This window comes from Eptesicus fuscus, chromosome 7 (assembly GCF_027574615.1).
Source record: "Eptesicus fuscus isolate TK198812 chromosome 7, DD_ASM_mEF_20220401, whole genome shotgun sequence".
Classification (NCBI taxonomy): domain Eukaryota; kingdom Metazoa; phylum Chordata; class Mammalia; order Chiroptera; family Vespertilionidae; genus Eptesicus; species Eptesicus fuscus.
The window spans coordinates 15,654,738-15,674,820 of NC_072479.1; the positions used below are offsets into that span (position 1 = coordinate 15,654,738).

Sequence of the window (20,083 nt, forward strand, 5' to 3'; positions counted from 1 at the left end):
CATTCTACCGTTCAACCGGGTAGCTATGATGCGCACTGACCACCAAGGGTCAGATGCTCAATGCACAAGCATGGAAATAATGGAACAGACTGATGAATCTCAGAAGGGGAGGGGAGGAGGGAAGACGGGTAGAGATTAACCAAAGATCTTATATGCATACTAGAGGCCTGGTGCACAGATTTGCGCACTGGTGGGGTCTCTCAGCCTGGCCTGTGGGGATCGGGCCGAAACTGGCAGTCCAACATCCCCAGAGGGGTCCCGGATTGCAAGAGGGCACAGGCCAGGCCGAGGGACCCCACAAGTGCATGAATCCGTGCACTGGGCCTCTAGGTTAAAATAAGAGGATTTAAGCAGGCTTCACAAAGGAAAGAGCATTTGATCTGAACCTTAAAAGATGAGTAGGCTCTCAATGAGAGATTTTCTAATCCCCAGATTAGCATCAGTCAAATCAACTACAATCATGTTTCCACAGACTTATTTGAGAGGCTCTTGTTGCTGGGATTTACCTAATTTCAGTTCTTCATATAAGCAATTACTCTATCAATTGCACTGTAACACAACTTTTGACATATACACATATAAAAAAGGTTATAATGAGCATATTTAATGTTCACAGAAAGGGGTGGACATTTATTTGTCTCTATCTGCACAGACTCAAAACTGAATTTAATTATACAGAGCTAAATTCTTTTTTAATTTTATTTTCCAATTATAATTTGCATTCAATATTATTTTGCAGTAGTTTCAGGTGTAAAATATGGTGGTTAGGTAATCATATACTTTACAAAGTATTCCCTCCCATATTTCCAGTACCCACCCAGCACCGTACACAGTTATTACAATATTATTGACTATATTGCCTATGCTGTACTTTACATCCCTATAACTTTTTTTGTAACTAACAATCTGTACTTCTTGACTCCTTCACCTTTTTTACCCAGTCCCCTAACCCTCTTTCCCTCTGGCAACCACTACTGTAGATTCCACATATAAGTGAAATCATATGGTATTTGTCTTTCTCTGACTGACTTATTTCACTTAGCATAATACCCTTTAGGTCTATCCATAATATCACAAATGGTAAATTTTCATTCTGAAATTCCTAAATAAGGGAAACGAAGTTTGGCAAAACTAAATGCAGCACATCAACAGAAGAGGCACTATAATTAACCCTTTGCACTCGCTTGCTTTTTTCTCGATTCCTTTATTCTTATGCTAACCGTGTCGAGTCACACTCGACATCCAAGTGCAAAAGGTTAAAACACACACACACACACACACACACCCCACAGAATCACCAATATGTGTCTCATTGTCTTTAATATTTGTGTCCTATATGCATGACTATCAACTGGAATTGTAAAATAGTTTAAATATGAGTATATATGGACCAAGCTAGAAACACTTTAAAACAACATTGTATAATCAAGTCTTAAAATAGTCACATATATACCTAGTAAGACATTATAAGACCCCAAATCTTGTGAGAGAGATCTTTTTGTTGAGCATGTTCCTACTTTCTGAAGCCACAAGGTTGTCCAGGCTCACTGTGTATTTTCCCTGCCCCAGCCCTGGAATCAACCACTTTTCCAAAAAATCTTGGATCATTTTAGTGGAGAAAGGTGTATAGAAACCAAAATCTGGTTTCCCCTTCTTTCCACTCCTCTCCCAACCCCTCCCACAGATCATTGGTTTCTTTAGTTTCTAGTCTATCCTTCCTGTTTTCTTTTGAAAATAAGATCATATGTTTTTACTTTCTTATACCTAGAGTAGCATATTATAAATAGTCTTTTGTGCCCTCTCCCACTTGACAGAATGTCCTAGAAATCACTCCATATCAGTTCATTAGCGACTATCCTCATTCTTTTTTTTTTTTTTGTAATCCTCACCTGAGGATTATTTTTATTGATTTGAGAGAGAGAGAGAGAGAGAGGCAGCGAGAGAAGGGAAGTGTGGAGAGAGAGAATGAGAGAGAGAATGAGAGGGAGAGGGTGAGGGAGAGGGAGAGGGAGAGGGAGAGGGAGAGGGAGAGGGAGAGGGAGAGGGAGAAGGAGAGGGAGAGGGAGAGGGAGAGAGAGAGGGAGAGAGATAGTGAGAGAGAGAAACATCAGTCAATTGCCCCCTCCCCGCGCTCCCCACCCCCCACACACACACACACACAGACACGGGGGATCAAACCTGTAACTTAGCCAAAACCGGTTTGGCTCAGTGGATAGAGCGTCGGCCTGCGGACTCAAGGGTCCCAGGTTCGATTCCGGTCAAGGGCATGTATCTTGGTTGCGGGCACATCCCCAGTAGGGGGTGTGCAAGAGGCAGCTGATCAATGTTTCTCTCTCATCGATGTTTCTAACTCTCTATCCCTATCTCTTCCTCTCTGTAAAAAATCAATAAAACATATTTAGAAAAAAAAAAAAAAAACCTGTAACTTAGGTATGTGCTCTGATCTAGAACCAAACCTGCAACCTTCTGGTGTATGGGACAACACTCCAACCCACTGAGCCACCCAGTTGGTGCCCTCATTCTTTTTAAAAGCTGGCAGTCTTCAATGTATGGATGTGCCATAGTGGATTCAAGCACCCTCCTACCTTTGGGCAATTAGGTTGTTGCCAATATTCTGCAATTACCAACAATATTGCAAAAATTCTTGTGTATAGCTTGACCAGCATGGCTCAGTGGTTGAGTGTCGACCTAAGAACAAGGAGGTCACAGTTTGATTCCTGGTCAGGGCACATGCCCGGGTTTTACCTGGGTTTCAGGCTCGATTTGTAGTGGGGGTAGTGCAAGAGGCAGCCAATCAATGATTCGCTCTCATCACTGACGTTTCTCCCTCTCTCTCTCTCTCTCCTCTTTCTCTCTCTCTTCCACCCCCCCCCCCCCCGGTCCCTTCCTCTCTGCAATCAATAAAAGAATATTTTTAAAGAAATGTTTGTGTATGTCAGATACATCTAGATGTTGGACAGCTGGGTCAGTAAGTAACTGCGTATATATAATTATAAGCAACATAAAAATCACATTTTGGACTTTAATAATTTTTAAGAGAGTAAAAGGGCTTCTAAAACCGAAAAAGGTTGAGCCTAGGTAATATAGATCATAGTAATTGTCCAAAACACAAAGGTACAAATAGGATACAATTTAGTGGCAATGTGATATCTTAAGAAAGGGCATTAAGGCCAGGATAAACAAAAGCAGTGTTTAGAATCTGTGGGAGGACTAGATTCAGTGCATTTAAGGATATCATTTTCATTTCATTTGTAAGGAATTTCTTTAATCTCTTCAAAATACTTTTAATATGTTGAGCCAAGAACAAAGAGCAAAGTAATTTATATCCAAACTCACTTTCTGCCAAAAGGAATACTTTTAGTTCCATTAAAGTATTCAAAAAATGGAAAATTGGAAAGAAATAGTTTTCTTTTTCAGAGCACTTTCAAGATAAAATGTGGAATTTTGAATTTAAGAAAAACACAGCAAGCAAGGATAATAAAAGGACAAATGCTAAGTGCCACTATCATGAATAAATCCCACACATGATGTTGAACAAAAGAAGTCACAAAAGAATAAATACAATGAATCCATTTATATAAAATAAAAACATGCTAAACTAACCTATACTTTTTATTTATATATACACAGGTCATAAAGAAAAGCAAAGAACAACAAAAGTCACAATAATGATTTTCTCTAAAGGAATGGAGGAAATAATGATTGGGAAGGAATATATATGTATGATTTCTGGGATGCCATTAATATCCTTGAGACTATCACTTTATAATACTTCATTATTTACATTGTGTGTGTTATTTATTTTTAAAAATGTAATTTATTTTTCATAATACAGTAAATAAGAAAGCGGTACTACTACTTTGTGGCAAGCTGAAACTTCTACCTGACTGAAGCCAGCAATGTTCTTAACACCATAACTGGCAGACATTGAATAGCAAAAGGTGGAAATGAACCTTCAAGTTTAAACCAAGCTTTAACCTTGAAAAACAAAAGAAAACACACTATGTGTTAATGATAAACAGAATTAATCTTTGGTGGTATCTGATAAAGATTAAGTATTCATACTCATCAAAGTTCAAAACATTAAGTATAAATTATTTATTTTTAACGTAAGAATGTATTTTAATCCTAGAATCATAATGCCATGTTGGAAATATTAAAATACTAAAATAATTCCTTACTTTTACTTCTCCTATTTCATGAAAACATCAAACAGGTAGACCCAAATGTATATTCAGAAATTGAAAACACAAACAAAAAAAATCAGAAGTAAAAACTTTTTAAAATATAAATCCTCAATCAACTGGTTTTCTACTATTCTACTCCCTCATGAATTCTACTATTAGCCATTTCTCCAAGAATTGCTGGCAACTTTTAGAGGTCACAACCTGGATGCTGAGGATACTCACTTTTGCTGGGTTATCATTTGCAATAAGGCAGTTAAGAAATAAGTAGCAGAGCTAGCTAGTAAAAGAACTGAGAACAGATCCAAAGTATCCTATTTGTAGCCCAGTGCTCTTTTCTCTATATTTGAATGAATTATATACATGTGTCTTGCATATGGCCATCAGCTATCATTTTTCATTACCTTAATCTTTAAAATCTATCACATACTGAATCACCTTGGAAAAGTCATTCATCCACTCTAAATTCGTTTCCTCTAAATGTAATATACAAATAAGTGCTATGATTACTTTTCTCTTGGATTATAAAAGGAGGAAATAAGAGACTGCATATGAAAGCACTTTTGTTGTTATCGCAACAACTGATAGAAGACCAAAAGGGCACGTTTGGGTTTACAAAGGCAGATGGGGAGTGGAAAACATTACATGGGAGGGAGAAACAAGACAAATGAAACAGGTAAGGGGCAAACATAAAGAAGGGCTTATCTTATCATAAAATATTTTCTGTAATTAAAAATATAGGCTAGAGATCCAGGAAGTCTCCGAATCATGACAGAGCCATGGCCTAGCTGTTTTGGCTCAGTGAATAGAGCGGTGGTCTGCAGACCGAAGGGCCCCAGGTTCGATTCCGTCAAGGGCACGTACCTTGTTGCAGGCTCCTCCCAGGCCTGGGCCATGGTCAGGGCTCGTGCAGGAGGCAACCAATGGCTGTGTTTCTCTCACATCACTTTCTCTCTGTGTTTCCCTCTCTCTTCCCCTCTCCCTAAAGTCAGTGGAAAATATCCTTCAGTGAGGATTAAAAAACAAACAACAAAACACCAATGTGATCCAAGTTCAAAAAAGATTATATTGAAATACCAGAAACAGAATAATTATTAAACAATTTCATTAAACATAAAGAAGACAATTTAAATTTGTGAGTAATGAAATAATTTCCTATAGTGAAATTGTTAGCAATGAAGAAAAGCTAAGACCATCACCACACAAAATACCCTAAAGTATTTTAAATTCAAAAGAAAAAGTAGAAAAGAAGCCTAGAACAACTTTAAAAGGTTTATATGTTCTCAAAATGGGGGAAACTGAGCAAAAAATTCACGGGAAAATAGCTCCCATCGAAGATATATATTACTTTAACAACAAATGAAAATATTAATTAAAACAAACATTATATGTTTCCCACTCATCAGACCCGACAACATATACATACATACACACACACACACACACACACACACACACAGAAGAAAGAAGAGAAAATTGACAGTTTCAATTATTGTTAGCAAAGACAAGGGAAATTGGCATGCTGCTTTTTTTCAAACGTCGGTGCATTTGAGGAAATTTATACTGTTTCTATAAGGTATATACATTTTATAATCAGTAAAAGTTATATAAAACTAGAGGCACAGTCGGTGGGGTCCCTCGGCATGGCCTGCGGAGATTGAGCTGAAACATCCCCCAGGGATGTAGTAGTGAGCCAAGCAGCAGGTGGCAGGGAGGAGCCACTCCCACTCATCCCAGCCCTGCCCATCCCAGTCAGCTCATCCCGGTCAGCTCATCCCGGTCAGCTCATCCCGGTCAGCTGAGCGGCACACCCGCTATGGGAGTGCACTGACCACCAGGGGGCAGCTCCTGCATCGAGTGTCTGCCCCCTGGTGGTCAGTGCGCCTCATAGCAACTGGTTGACCGGTCAATCGGTTACTTAGGCTTTTATATATATAGATGAAATGAAAATAGATAATAATTTGGATTTTAATGTCTGAAATGAATATGTTGAAAGCCTAAAAATGGCTTCCATATACTAGATAATAATGCCTCCAAATCTCTCCAGTAAAGATTTCACAATTATGCAATTGTGACCTAAACACTCTATCATACCCAATTAGAAGTTACAATGAGAGAAAAAAGTCTGGCCATGGCTTTACAGTCTCAGCAGAAGTTTCTAACAAGTTTACGGTATTCTTCTCTAAAATGTAAACCTTCATTAAGACAGGCTAGAGATCCAGGAAGTCTCAGAATCATGACAGAGCCATTCAGCTGTGTGCGTACATGAGTTAAGTAATTCGATTTCTCTGAGTCCATTTCCTCATCTGTAAAATGTGCACAAAATCGCAGGCACACTGGATCATTGTGAAGGTTAGACATAATGAATGCTAAGGACCTAGTTTTAAGGACTGGACACATAATTGACACTTATCATATGGTCACTGCTACTACTGCTACTGAACCTTGTTTAACTTAATCTGTAAATAATTAGGTTCACACATAATTATCACTCCATTGAGGTAAAAATTATAGTTTATACATCTTGCATGACTGTGAAATATGCTCTCTGAATTTTTAAAAAGGAAGGAAATAAAGAGGGAGGGAAAAATAGGAGTGGAAGATGGGGAGAAAAGGGAGAAAGGAAGAATGGAAAAAGAAGGAAGTTAAAAATATAGACACAAACCAAGACCAGAATTGCACTTTAATAAAGAAAAATGCACAATAGTTACAATGACCACCCTAAAGCTAAACAGTACCCACTCATTAAACTGAAATAAAACTTACCAATTAAGTGCGATCAACTTGAAGCAAGATGAACTTTCTCCTATGCTGAGGTGTCGGCACAAAGCTGTGGAATAAAACTTGCCTTTTCTATTTAAAGCCATTCCTTTATTGCTAAGCAGTTGGTCTGAGAGGAAGGCAGTAAGCAGGGTTAGAAAGAGGAAAAAGAGGAGGCTAGAGATGAGGAGAAAAACAACATGCAATTCCGGATCAAGTCTCTTCACCAGAGCCTTGCAGATTCTCCTGTTCTCACCTGGAGTTGTGCGGAGCTGTCGTTGAGACTGTCCTCCCTTCGCCGAGCCTCCTCTAGCATCTGCGCACTCTTCTTCTTTTCCACCTGTTCCTTGTGCTTCAGATTTGCTACCTTCTTATTCTGGTCTTTCACTTGCCTGTTGATAAGGGAGGAGAAAAATCAAGCTATTCATATATATGCATAGAAAAAAAGTTCATTTACAGCTTTACACCACTGCCACCAAGGAATGGCTGAAAACCAACAAAGAATTACTGCTGCAAAATGATTGCAACACTTTCAAGGGCACTCCAACCAATAGTAGCAAACTGTTAACAATAATGTTTCAGGAACATGTATTTCAGCATGTACTTTATGAAGCACAATGAAATCCTAAAAGAAAAGGAGGGCATGAGATAGTTTGAAATGAAAAAGAAACCAAGTCAGAGATTTATGTTGGAAACATGAAAATCTCCTGACATCAATGCTATGAAATAGTAGAATAGCTGATTAAGAAAGGTTTTGTGATACAAATCTTATTCTACTATTATTATATCTTTCACACTTTCAAAAGGCAATATTCAATGTATATATAAATGAAAATAATGCTATAAAGATGTAGGAAACCAGCTTAAGCAATAGAATATTATATCTACTTCTGAAGCTCCCTATCCTATACCACTGCCTCCACACTAAGCTAAGAATATCCTACATCCTAAAAATTGTGTTTAAAATCCCCTTGCTTTTACTAAAGTTTTGTTGCATATATCAATCCTTCATTTATTTTGCATGTTTTTTAAATTTATATATAAAGTCTATTAATAAACTATTTTTTCTTTTCAATATATATATATATTTTTTTAATATATTTTACTGATTTTTTACAGAGAAGAAGGAAGAGGGAAAGAGAGTTAGAAACATCGATAAGGGAGAAACATCGATCAGCTGCCTCTTGCACACCTCCAACTGGGGATGTGCCCGCAACCAAGGTACATGCCCTTGACCGGAATCGAACCTGGGACCTTTCAGTCTGCAGGCCGACGCTCTATCCACTGAGCCAAACCGGTTAGAGCATCTTTTCAATATATTTTGAGACTCAGACTGATCAATGAGTATAATGTAGTTTTTTATCCCTTCATTTTCAATGCAGTATAAAATAATATATGGCAATTGTTTTAACACATTCCCAAGTTGATAAACAATTGAGTTGTTTCATTTATTCCTATTACAAGCAATGCTGCTAGATACATTGTGGTATGCCTGTTCAAGAGTTTCTCCAAGGTATAGGCCTACAAACTGAACTTTAAGTCATATAGTAGGTATACCTTCAAGTTTAATATTTTCCAAGAAGTTATATTAATTTATACTTGCACCAGTAGTGCAAAACAATATCTGTTACACTTCTACATATCCACTAACACTTGGTACTATCAGACTTCCTAAATTTTATCATTCTGGTAGATACAAATTAAAAATATGTCATATAGTTTTAAAATGCATGCTCCTGGCTACTGAGGCTGAACATCTTTTCTTGTAGTATTTGACCATTCCTGTTCCTACTTCTGTGAAATAGATACTTATGTGTTTTGTCCATTTTTCAATAAGGATATCTTTTTCTTAAGGACTTGTAAGTATCCTTTATATATTCTGGATCATAATCCTTTATCTGCTATGTGCTACACAAATATTTTCTTACAATTTATGAATTATTTCTTTGATTGCTTTTAATATGATATGCTTTCAATGTACCAATCTTCTCCTTTGTGGTTTGAAATCTTGTCTTTTTTCCACAGTATCTTCCCCATCCCAAGTTCATAAAGATATTCCCTGAAACTTTTGTAACTTAGTCTTTTACACTTAAGTGATTCATCCACCTGAAACGTATGTTGTATATGGTATGAAGTAGAGATATAATTTCATTTTCAGGGATGGTATGAGGTAAGAAGACATATATTGATAATTAATTGTCCAGCATAACGTATATGCATTGCTATATCTATCGTGTATAAAATCTCTACACAGACTGAAAGTGCTAGCCATAGCGATCAGACAAGAAGAAATAAAAGAAATCCAAATTGGAAAAGAAGAAGTAAAACTGTCCCTATTCGTAGATGACATGATACTGTACATACAAAACCCCAAAGACTCCATCAAAAAACTACCAGAACTAATAAATGAATTCGGCAATGTAGCAGGATACAAAATTAACATCCAGAAATCTATGGCTTTTTATACTCCAATAATGAACTCACAGAAAGAGAAACTAAAAAAAAAAATCCCATTTACCATTGAACTAAAAAAATTAAGATACCTAGGAATAAACTTAACTAATGAGGTAAAAGACCTGTACTCGGAAAACAACAGGACATTAAAAAAAAGAGATAGAGGAAGACATACACAAATGGAAGAACATACCATGTTCATGGATTGGTAGACTCAAGATCATTAAAATGTCCATACTACCCAAAGCAATCTACACATTCAATGCAATCCCCATTAAAACACCAACGGCATATTTCAAAGATCTAGAACAAACTCTACAAAAATTCATCTAGAATTAAAAAAAGGACCCAAATAGCCACAGCAATCCTGAGAAAGAAGAACAAAGTTGGAGGGATCACATTACCAGATATCAAGCTATATTACCAAGCCACGGTTCTCAAAACTGTCTGGTACTGGCACAAGGACAGACATATAGACCAATGGAACAGAACAGAGAACCCAGAAATCGACCCATGCCATTATGCTCAATTAATATTTGACAAAGGAGGAAAGAGTATACAATGGAGTCAAGACAGTCTCTTTAATAAATGGTGCTAGGAAATTTGGACAGATACATGCAAAAAAAAAAGAAACTAGATCACCAACTTACACCATACACAAAAACAAACTCAAAATGGCTAAAGGACTTAAATGTAAGCTGGGAAATCATACAAATCCTACAAGACTCCACAGGCATAAAAAAGCAGACATATGTCATAGCAGTATCTTTACAGACACAGCTCCTAGGGCAATAGAGGCTAAGGAGAAAATAAACAAACGGGACTAGGTCAAAATAAAAAGCTTCTGCACAGCAAAAGAAACCATCAACAAAACAACAAGAAAGACCACTGCATGGGAGAACATACACTGAGTGGCCAGATTATTATGATCTCTGAACGCATAATAATCTGGCCACTCAGTGTATATCCTATATAATAAAAGGCTAATATGCAAATTATCCCCTCGACCAGGAGTTCGACCAGCAGGCAGGCCAGCCAACCGCCCATGTCCCCTCCCCCTGGCCAGGCTGGCCGGACCCCACCCATGCATGAATTCATGCACCGTGGCCAGATTATTATGCGTTCAGAGATCATAATAATCTGGCCACTCAGTGTATTTGCCAATGTTATTTCAGATAAGGGTTTAATCTCCAAAATTTACAGAGAACTCATACAACTTAACAAAAGGAAGATAAACAATCCAATCAAAAAGTGGGCAAAGGACCTAAGTAGACACTTTTTGAAAGAGGACATACAGAAGGCCAAGAGACATATGAAAACATGCTCAAAGTCACTAATCATCCGAGAGATGCAAATCAAAACGACAGTGAGGTACCATCTCACACCTGTCAGAATGGCTATCATCAACAAATCAACAAACAACAAGTGCTGGAAAGGATGTGGAGAAAAAGGAACCCTCGTGCACTGCTGGTGGGAATGCAGACTGGTGCAGCCACTGTGGAAGACAGTATGGAGTTTCCTCAAAAAGTTAAAAATAGAACGTCCATTTGACCCAGTAATCCCACTTCTAGGACTATATCCCAAGAAACCAGAAACACCAATCAGAAAGGATATATGCACCCCTATGTTCATAGCAGCACAATTTACAATAGCTAAGATTTGGAAACAACCTAAGTGCCCATCAGTAGATGAGTGGATTAAAAAACTGTGGTACCTCTACACAATGGAATACTATGCCGCTATCAAAAAGAAGGAAGTTTTACCATTTGCAACAGTATGGATGGAACTGGAGAGCATTATGCTAAGCGAAATAAGCCAGTCAGAGAAAGAGAAATATCACATGATCTCACAAATATCCTATCTAATAAAAGAGTAATATGCAAATTGACCGTACCTCCGCTACACCCACAAGCCAAGCACACCAGCCAATCAGGAGCAAGTATGCAAATTAACCCAACCAAGATGGTTGCGGCCACGGAGCTGCAGCAAGCAGGAGGCTTGTGTTTCCCCTGGCAATGGAGGAAGCCAAGCTTCCCTGCCGCCCTGGCCAGCCCAGGCCTACACTCAAAGCTACAAAGTTGCAATTATAGAAGATAAATAAATCCCAACAAAAATGGCAGCAGCCACGGAGCTGGAGAGAGCAGGAGGCTTGAGTTGCCCCCGGCGATGGAGGAAGCCAAGCTCCCGCAGCCCTGGCCTGCCCTGGCCTCCGCTACTACGTTTCAATTATAGAAGATAAATAAACCTCAGATACCAGGGCCTCCGCTTGGGTCACCGGGGAGCGTGGCCGGCCTGCAAACCACCACAGACCCCTTGCCCAAGCCGCCCCATGCCCCAAGGGAACCCCCACCCTGATCTAGGACACCCGTCAGGGCAAACCAGCTGCCCCCACCCGTGCACCAGGCCTCTATCCTATCTAATGAAAGAGTAATATGCAAATTGACCATCACTCCAACACACAAGATGACTGCCCCCATGTGGTCAAAGATGGCTGCCTGCATGTGGACACAAGATGGCCACCACAAGATGGCCAGCAGGGGAGGGCAGTTGGGAGGGACCAGGTGTGCAAGGGAGGGCAGTCGTGGGCGATCAGGCCTTCAAGGAAGGGCAGTTGTGGGCGATCAGGCCAGCAGGGGAGGGCAGTTGGGAAGGATCAGGCCTGCAAGAGAGGGCAGTTGGGGGCGATCAGGCCAGCAGGGGAGGGCAGTTGGGTGGGATCAGGCCTGCAAGGGAGGGCCGTTGGGGTGATCAAGCCTGCAGGGGAGGGCAGTTAGGGGTGATCAGGTCGATAGAGGAGGGAAGTTGGGGGCGAACGGACCTACAGGGAAAGGTAGTTGGGGGGGACCCAGGCCTGCAGGGGAGAGCAGTTGGGGGGGACCAGGCCTGCAGGGGAGGGCAGTTAGGGGTGACCAGGCCTGCAGGGGAGGGCAGTTAGGGGCAATCAGGCTGTCAGGGGAGTGGTTAGGGAGTGATCAGGCTGGCAGGCAGAAGCGGTTAGGGGCAATCAGGAAGTCAGGCAGGCAAGCTATTGGGAGCCAGCCATCCTGGATTGTGAGAGGGATGTCCGACTGCCCATCGGACAGTCGGACATTCCTTGAGGGGTTCCAGATTGAAGAGGGTGCAAGCTGGGCTGAGGGACACAACCCCCCTCCCGTGCACAAATTTCATGCACCGGGCCTCTAGTCTTACCTAATAGACAAACATGTAAACTGACCATACCTCTGCTATGCCACCAGACAATCTGGAGTGATATGCAAATTAACCCAACAAAGATGGCAGTTAATTTGCATATTCAGCTGCTAAGTGACGGGACGCTTGCATCGTTGCCATGGCGACAACGCAGGCATTCTGCCCCACTCCGGGTCTTTCAGGGCCTCTGGCAGCTGTGGGAAGGAGCGGCCGGAGTGGAAAGAGGCGGCTCTGGGCCTGAGCGCAAAGGGGCTGGGCCAGAGCGGAAAGGCGGTGCTGTCAGCCAGGGAAAGGAAAGCCCATTCTAGCACGAATCTTTTTGCATCGGGCTTCTAGTGTGGAGATATAATGACCAAGATAATTTGATGTACAAAAATAGATCCAGAGACAAATGGCAGGGGAGGTGGGGGGATTAGAGAGCAACCAAAGGACTTGTATGCATGCATATTAGCATAACCAATGGACATAGACACTGGGGCGGTGGGGGCTTACCCGGGGTGGGAATGGCTGCGGGGATTGGCGGGGGGGCGCGACGACGGTCAATCGGGGGTAAAATGGAGACATATGTAAAACTTTAGACAATAAAAAAAAATCTATATATACATGTGTACCTATTGTGTGGCTCTCTACTCTGATATTTTTGTATATTTCTGCATCAAATCTGTACTACCTTAATTACTATATAATTACTTTATAAGAAGTCTTAATATCTAGTAAAGTAAAGCTGCCTACCTGTTCCTTTTCAGGACTGTCTTGGCTATTCTTGTCCCTTAACACTTCTATAAATTTCACAAACAGCTTGTCAAGTTCCACTAAACCAGTCAACCAACCAACCACAGTAACCAAAATCCAAAGCAGCCTTTCGGGATTTTGATTGAAATTGTACCAAATATATTTATCAATTTGGGAAAAACTGACACTTTCATGCTCTTGAGTCTTTCAGTTCATTAACATGGCACATTTCTCCAGTTATTTAGTTCTCCTTATAAGCCTTTCAACAACATGTTAAAATATCCTCAATAAAAGACCAGTATTTATTTTATTCATAGGTACCTTATATGTTTTGTTGTCATTTTAAGTTCCAGACATTGTGTCACTCTTAAAAAAGTACTTTTCAACAATGTAAATATTAACAAAATTAACATGTAATTCCTTATTATCATTTCATATCTAGTCTATATGCAAATTTCTCCAGTTTTCTACAAAAATTTTTTTTAAAAAACTGGCTCATTTGAATCAGAATCCAAAAGATTTGCAACACAATCCATAGCACTGTATTTGTCTTCTCTTTCAAGTCTCTATTAATCTAGAGAAAAGTCCCTCATCTCCTCCCCTGTCATTTTTAATACCACTGATTTGTTAAAGAATGTGAGTTCTGTAAAATGACTCAAATTTTGGAATGTCTGTTTGTTTCTTCACGGTGTCGTTTGTTTCTTTACCTCATGCTTTTTCTTTCTTAGATATTGAAAATTAGCTTTAAACAGATTCAGTTTCAAGATTTTAGGTCAAAATACAAAATAATGGTGTTTCCACACTGATTATTTATTCATTAGTGAAGAATAATCAGAATGAAGGTAGTGACAGCCTGGTCTATTCTGTGTGTTAGGTTCACCCTTTCATCAACTTTGATCTAATGGTTCCATGCACTAATGATCTTTACCTGAAAACATTATTTCAATGACATTTTAAATTAAATTTTCTAATGTTTTCTTGCTGGCATATAGATATACACTTGATTTCTGTATATGGGTTTTATATCTGGCAAACTTGGTAAATGCTCCTGCCAATTCTAATACTTTTTCTGTGGATTCTTTTGGGTTTTCTATGTAGAAATATAATACATAATAATTAATTTTTTAATATTTACACTTTCTTTTTTCTTGTCTTATTGAACTTGCTAGAAATTCCAGAACTATGATGAAAGTAAGTAGTGAGAGTGGGTATACTTTTGTCTTTCTCCTGATTCTAAAGAAAGTGACTTTTACATTTCACCATTGACAGGTACTTGCTGTAGTTTTTTCTTTGGAAACTTTTTACCTAGTCCTTGCCTGCCAAAAGTGTCTACTATTTTAGTGGTAAATGAATGCTGAATTTATTGACAGACTTTTGAGATTTTCTAATGTTCAACCTATTTTATCATTAAATAAACCCTATTATATATTTTGCATGATATTTACCTCTAAAATTTATTTACTTCCTTCACACTCAACCATACATTTATAAAATTAATGAAAAAATCTGGCATTTTTATTGTTCAATGTAATAAAGGTTTCTCAGAGAATATAGTTAATAATATTGTCAAAAACAAAACTGAAATCCTCTATAAAAGGTTTTAAAAACAAATTTTCTTTTCGATAATTTGGATATAAGTCTACTTCTGGGCAAAAAAAAGTTTTATATATATAAGTTCTAAATACTTCTTCAGCATAGAATTTTAATTATAAGAAATTATTCAAAATTAAATAGTAAATTGATGGCATAGACGATAAGATAAAAAGTCACTGTCTGATGGAAGTGACACTAATATACTATTAAAAGGTCACAATTCAGATTTTTACTTTCTGCCATCTTAAGTATATCTACAGAAAGATTCAGCCACAGGAAATATAATAAAACCAGTTACCACTGAGAGAAATAAAAATGGAATTAATGTCTATATTTTAATCTCCTCACTGCATATTTTCCTGTGCTAATATTTCTAATTTTATTAATCTGATATCAATGATATCAAGTAACAGAAAAAACAGATTGAGATCTTTGTTCAGAAAAGACAAAGACAAAATTTTGTGTTCATGAGTCAACTGCTCTTTTTCAAAATTAAATTTCTCATAACAATGGCTTATTCCATACAAAGATTTTGCTCTCTGTTTTAAGGCAGAAAAAAAAAATTTAATGGTGTGCAAATTCTTTTCACCTTGCATCTGTGAATTATTCCATCCGATGCTGGCAACCATTAACATCTGTAGAGCAGCTTGGTTATTTCAAGCAATAGGACACATGGAGTAAGAAACCTAATTAAAACCACTTGACTATTTTTTGGTAAAAGGCAGATGTTATAGGCTAAACTTTTGATCCAATCAAAGTCAATTTCATTCTTCAGTACATTTTACCATAATTATATCTGAGAATAAGTAACTTTTTGCTCCTTTTTTTTTTTTAGTTAGCTGAAGAAAAAAAATTTTAATTGTTGACAGTATTACAGATGTCTTTCATTTTCTCCCTTTTTGCCCCATTCCACCCAACCCCCGCCCCACCCCATACTATGGTCTGAGTCCATATGTTATGTATATATGTTCTTTGGTTAATCTCCTCCTGCCCTTTCTGCCCCACACACTGAGATCTGTTATTCTGTTCCATGCATCCATTTCTCTGAACCTATTTTGTTCTTTATTTTAAAAAATATATATATTTTATTGATTTTTACAGAGAGGAAGGGAGAGGGATAGTTAGAAACATCGATGAGAGAGAAACATCAGTCAGCTGCCTCCTGCACGCCCCCTACTGGGGATAGAGCCCACAACCACGGTACATGTCCTTGACCGGAATCGAATCCGGGACCCTTCTTCAGTCCGAGGGCCGACGCTCTATCCACTGAGCCTAACTATTTTGACTTATTTTGCTTAGCATACTAGTCTCTAGGTCCATCCATGCTGTCTCCAAGGTTAAGAGTTCCTTCTTTTTTACAGCTACATAGTATTTCATTATGTAAATGTACCACAACGTTTTTATCCACTCATCTATTGATGGGCACTTAAGCTGTTTCCAGATCTTTACCCCCAAGTCATAGAACTAGGTCAGGGTATTTTTATTTATCTATTTACTAGAGGCCCGGTGCACGAAATTCGTGCACTGGGGGGGTGAGGGGATGTGCCCCTCAGCCCAATCTGCACCCTCTTCAATCTGGGACCCCTCAGGGGATGTCCAACTTCCAGCAGTTGGACATCCCTCTCACAATCTGGAACCACTGGCTCCTAACCACTCACCTGCCTGCCTGCCTGATTGTCCCTAACCCCACTGCCTGCCTGCCTGCTCACCCCTACCTTGATCTCCTGCCAGCCTAATTGCCCCTACCTTGCACTCCCCTATCAGCCTGATCACCCCAAACTGCCTGTGCCTTGGCCCCCCGTCTGGCCTCCCTCTGGAGGCACCACCCCCATAACCCCAATGCTGCTGCCACTGCAGCTGGTTATGGCTGCCTGAGCCTTGGCCTTTGTAGCCACTGCGGCTTTGTCTGGAAAGATGTCCGGAAGACAACCACTCTAATTAGCATATTACCCTTTTATTAGTATAGATTTGGGGACCATTACAACCACGCAGAACTTGAAGAAAACACATGGCCCTGGTCAGTTTGGCTTAATGGAGAGAGCATCGGCCTGTGGACTGAAGAGTCCAGGTTTGATTCTGATCAGGGGCACACATGCCTGGGTTTCGGGCTCAATCCCCAGTAGGGGGCCTGGGGCGGCAGCTGATCAGTGATTCTTTTTTTTTTTAAATATATTTTATTGATTTTTCACAGAGAGGAAGGGAGAGGGATAGAGAGCTAGAAACATCGATGAGAGAGAAACATCGACCAGCTGCTTCCTGCACACCCCCCACCGGGATATGTGCCCTCAACCAATGTACATGCCCTTAACCGGAATCGAACCTGGGACCTTCCAGTCCGCAGACCGACGCTCTATCCACTGAGCCAAACCGGTTTCGGTTGATCAGTGATTCTTATCATTGATGTTTCTATCTCTCTCTCCCTCTCCCTTTCTGAAATTTTAAAAATATATATATTTTTAAAGAAAACACATCATCTTCACTTTGGGCTTTGTCATCTTACAATATCCTTTGTGCAGTGTTTTAACTTCCCTCAACTTTCCTTTACCCACCTTTAAAGTGCAATCTATTTTGGGGAAGATGATCAGGAAAGTGATTCCAATGGGTAGAAGTTTTTTTTGGAGGGGATGGGTCATGAAGATATTTAAAAATTGAGCATGGTGATGGTTGTACCACTCTGAATTTACTTTAAAAAACCAGTTCATTGTACACTTTAGGTGACATGTACAGTATATGGGTTATATCTCAACAAAGCTGTTCTTTTATTTCTTTTTAAATAAAGACCAGTCTTATAATCAGTTGCAGATGTTTTCAGAGGCCCCTCAAGATTTGCTCACCATGTCCCAAATCACGGCTGTGATTCCCAGTTGCCTCCACTCCTGGTGGATCTGGATGGTGTGGTTTGCAAAGGAGAAGGTGGCAAGAGGCTTATGGAATTTCGGCAACCCCATTCCCCCGGTCTCCTCATAGGGCACCAGGGCCATTCCCACTGTGCCAGCTCTGCTCCCTTTAACCTGTTGGGCAAAAGAATCCTGCGTGCTCTGGCCAGAAAGTGCATTCTTTCTTAGGTGGCCCGGATGCTTTTTTTAAGGTCATTTTATGGATTCAAAAGAATAAACAGAGATGTGGAAAGCTTTTGTCAAAATCCTTTCACATGGTTCTTCCAGTCTCATGGGAAATGAGATGTGGCTCTGAATTCATCCCAAAGTGTGTCTTTGGGCAAAAGCACTCAGAACGGTACAACTCCTGCAGAATGCCCCACACACTTTGCTGTCAGGACTCAGGGGGGCTTGAGGGTGAGCGAGGCGGCAGTGCCAGCACAGGACCTGGGAGAAGGTAGCGCTTTCTACACTGCCCAGGCCACGTGGACTACAGCAGTACCTGCCCAGGTGGGCAGGGTGTTTCTGCTGTTTTGTTTTGGTCTGGCCTCCACCCCGTCAGCCACGGACCTGTGCCTGCACTGCGATTGAATGGTTTGATGGCCCTACTTTTTGGTGGACAGTGGATGCACTCCCAGAGACTGGCAGTTAGACTCTGGTGGCTTCTGAGTCCCTTGCGGGGAGAGCCCGGCCCTAGGTCAAGAACAGACTCAGGCGTCCTCGGCCAGGAGGCCTCCTTGGGCTAGGGGCCGCCACAGTTTGAAGGCTGGCCATGACCCCAATCCTGGCAGGGGTCTCCTCTGGGGTGCTGGCAGGCCTGGTCTAGGGCTGAGGGCGGTTTAGAGGCTGGTCATGCCCCCGATCCTGGTGGGGATCTCCTCTGGGGCGCTGGCAGGCCTGGGTTAGGGTCACTGGCGGTTTGGAGGCCGGTCACGCCCCCGATCCTGTTGGGGGTCTCCTCTGGGGTGCTGGCAGGCCTGGGCTAATGGCCACCCTGGTTTAGAGACCGGTCAAGCCCCCGATCCTGGTGGGGGTCTCTTCTGGGGCGCTGGCAGGCCTGGGCTCTGGCGCCGCAAAGGGAGAGGTTCCTGAACCTGCTTCCCACACACCTAGGCTAGGATCCATCTTGTAGGAGGCGGCTTCAATGCCCGGGGTCGGTGACCAGGTCCTCCTGAGCCTCGCTTTCTGGGCTGCAGTCCCACGTCTCCCAGTGCCCCAGCCACGGATGCGCCCACGCAGTTGCCCCCACCACCAGCCACCTCAGCGCAGGCCACAGCAGCTGAAGCCAGCCTCTTGGAAGCCAGGCCACCACACCCACCACCCCTAGTAGCTCTCTGCTGCTTGCTCTGTGCCCTGTCCACTGGGGTCGGGGAGTGCTCCCAGCCCAGAGGCCCTCCCTCCCTCCGCAGCCTGGCTTGGGATGCTGGCCTCATGCTGGGGCTACTACGCCAGCATGCCCACTCGGCTACAATGGGTGCGACACGGGCCCCATGGAGGCCAACCTGGAGAACGTGGACCCGAACTCTGCATCCAGCTGCTGCAGATGGCCTCCGTGGTCAACTACCACCTGCTCCTTCCATTGGCCCCATTGATCCCTCTCAGCACCATCCATTTAGGCAAGGGTGGCGATCGCCGGGGACCCCGCCCCGGGAGGCTGCTGGCCGTGCCCGGCCACGCTCGCCCAGGTCACGATGCAGCCCTGGACCCCAGGGAGGCTGCTGGCCGTGCCCGGCCACGGCCCCCCGTGTCGCGATGGGTCCTGGGACCCCAGGGAGGCTGCTGGCCGTGCCCGGCCACGCCCCCCCCCAGTCTCGATGCAGCCCTGGACCCCGGGGAGGCTGCTGGCCGTGCCCGGCCACGCCCCCCCGGGTCGCGATGGGTCCCGGAACCCCCGGGAGGCTGCTGGCCGTGCCCGGCCACGCCCCCCCGGGTCGCGATGCAGCCCTGGACCCCGGGGAGGCTGCTGGCCGTGCCCGGCCACGCCCCCCCCGTCTCGATGCAGCCCTGGACCCCGGGGAGGCTGCTGGCCGTGCCCGGCCACGCCCCCCCGGGTCGCGATGGGTCCCGGGACCCCCGGGAGGCTGCTGGCCGTGCCCGGCCACGCCCCCCCGGGTCGCGATGGGTCCCGGGACCCCCGGGAGGCTGCTGGCCGTGCCCGGCCACGCCCCCCCGGGTCACGATGCAGCCCTGGACCCCGGGGAGGCTGCTGGCCGTGCCGGGCCACGCCCCCCAGGGTCTCGATGCAGCCCTGGACCCCGGGGAGGCTGCTGGCCGTGCCCGGCCATGCCCCCCCGG

General features: G+C 42.5%; 1 protein-coding gene across 1 annotated transcript in view; it reads right to left on the bottom strand.

Moving 5' to 3' along the window:
- ERC1 (ELKS/RAB6-interacting/CAST family member 1) overlaps nt 1-20,083 on the bottom strand; it is a 534,404-nt gene that overhangs the window by 290,069 nt on the left and 224,252 nt on the right. The window contains exon 13 of the mRNA XM_054718763.1: nt 7,201-7,336. Within this exon, the coding sequence (XP_054574738.1) occupies nt 7,201-7,336 (136 nt within the window). The remainder of the gene's footprint in view (nt 1-7,200; nt 7,337-20,083) is intronic.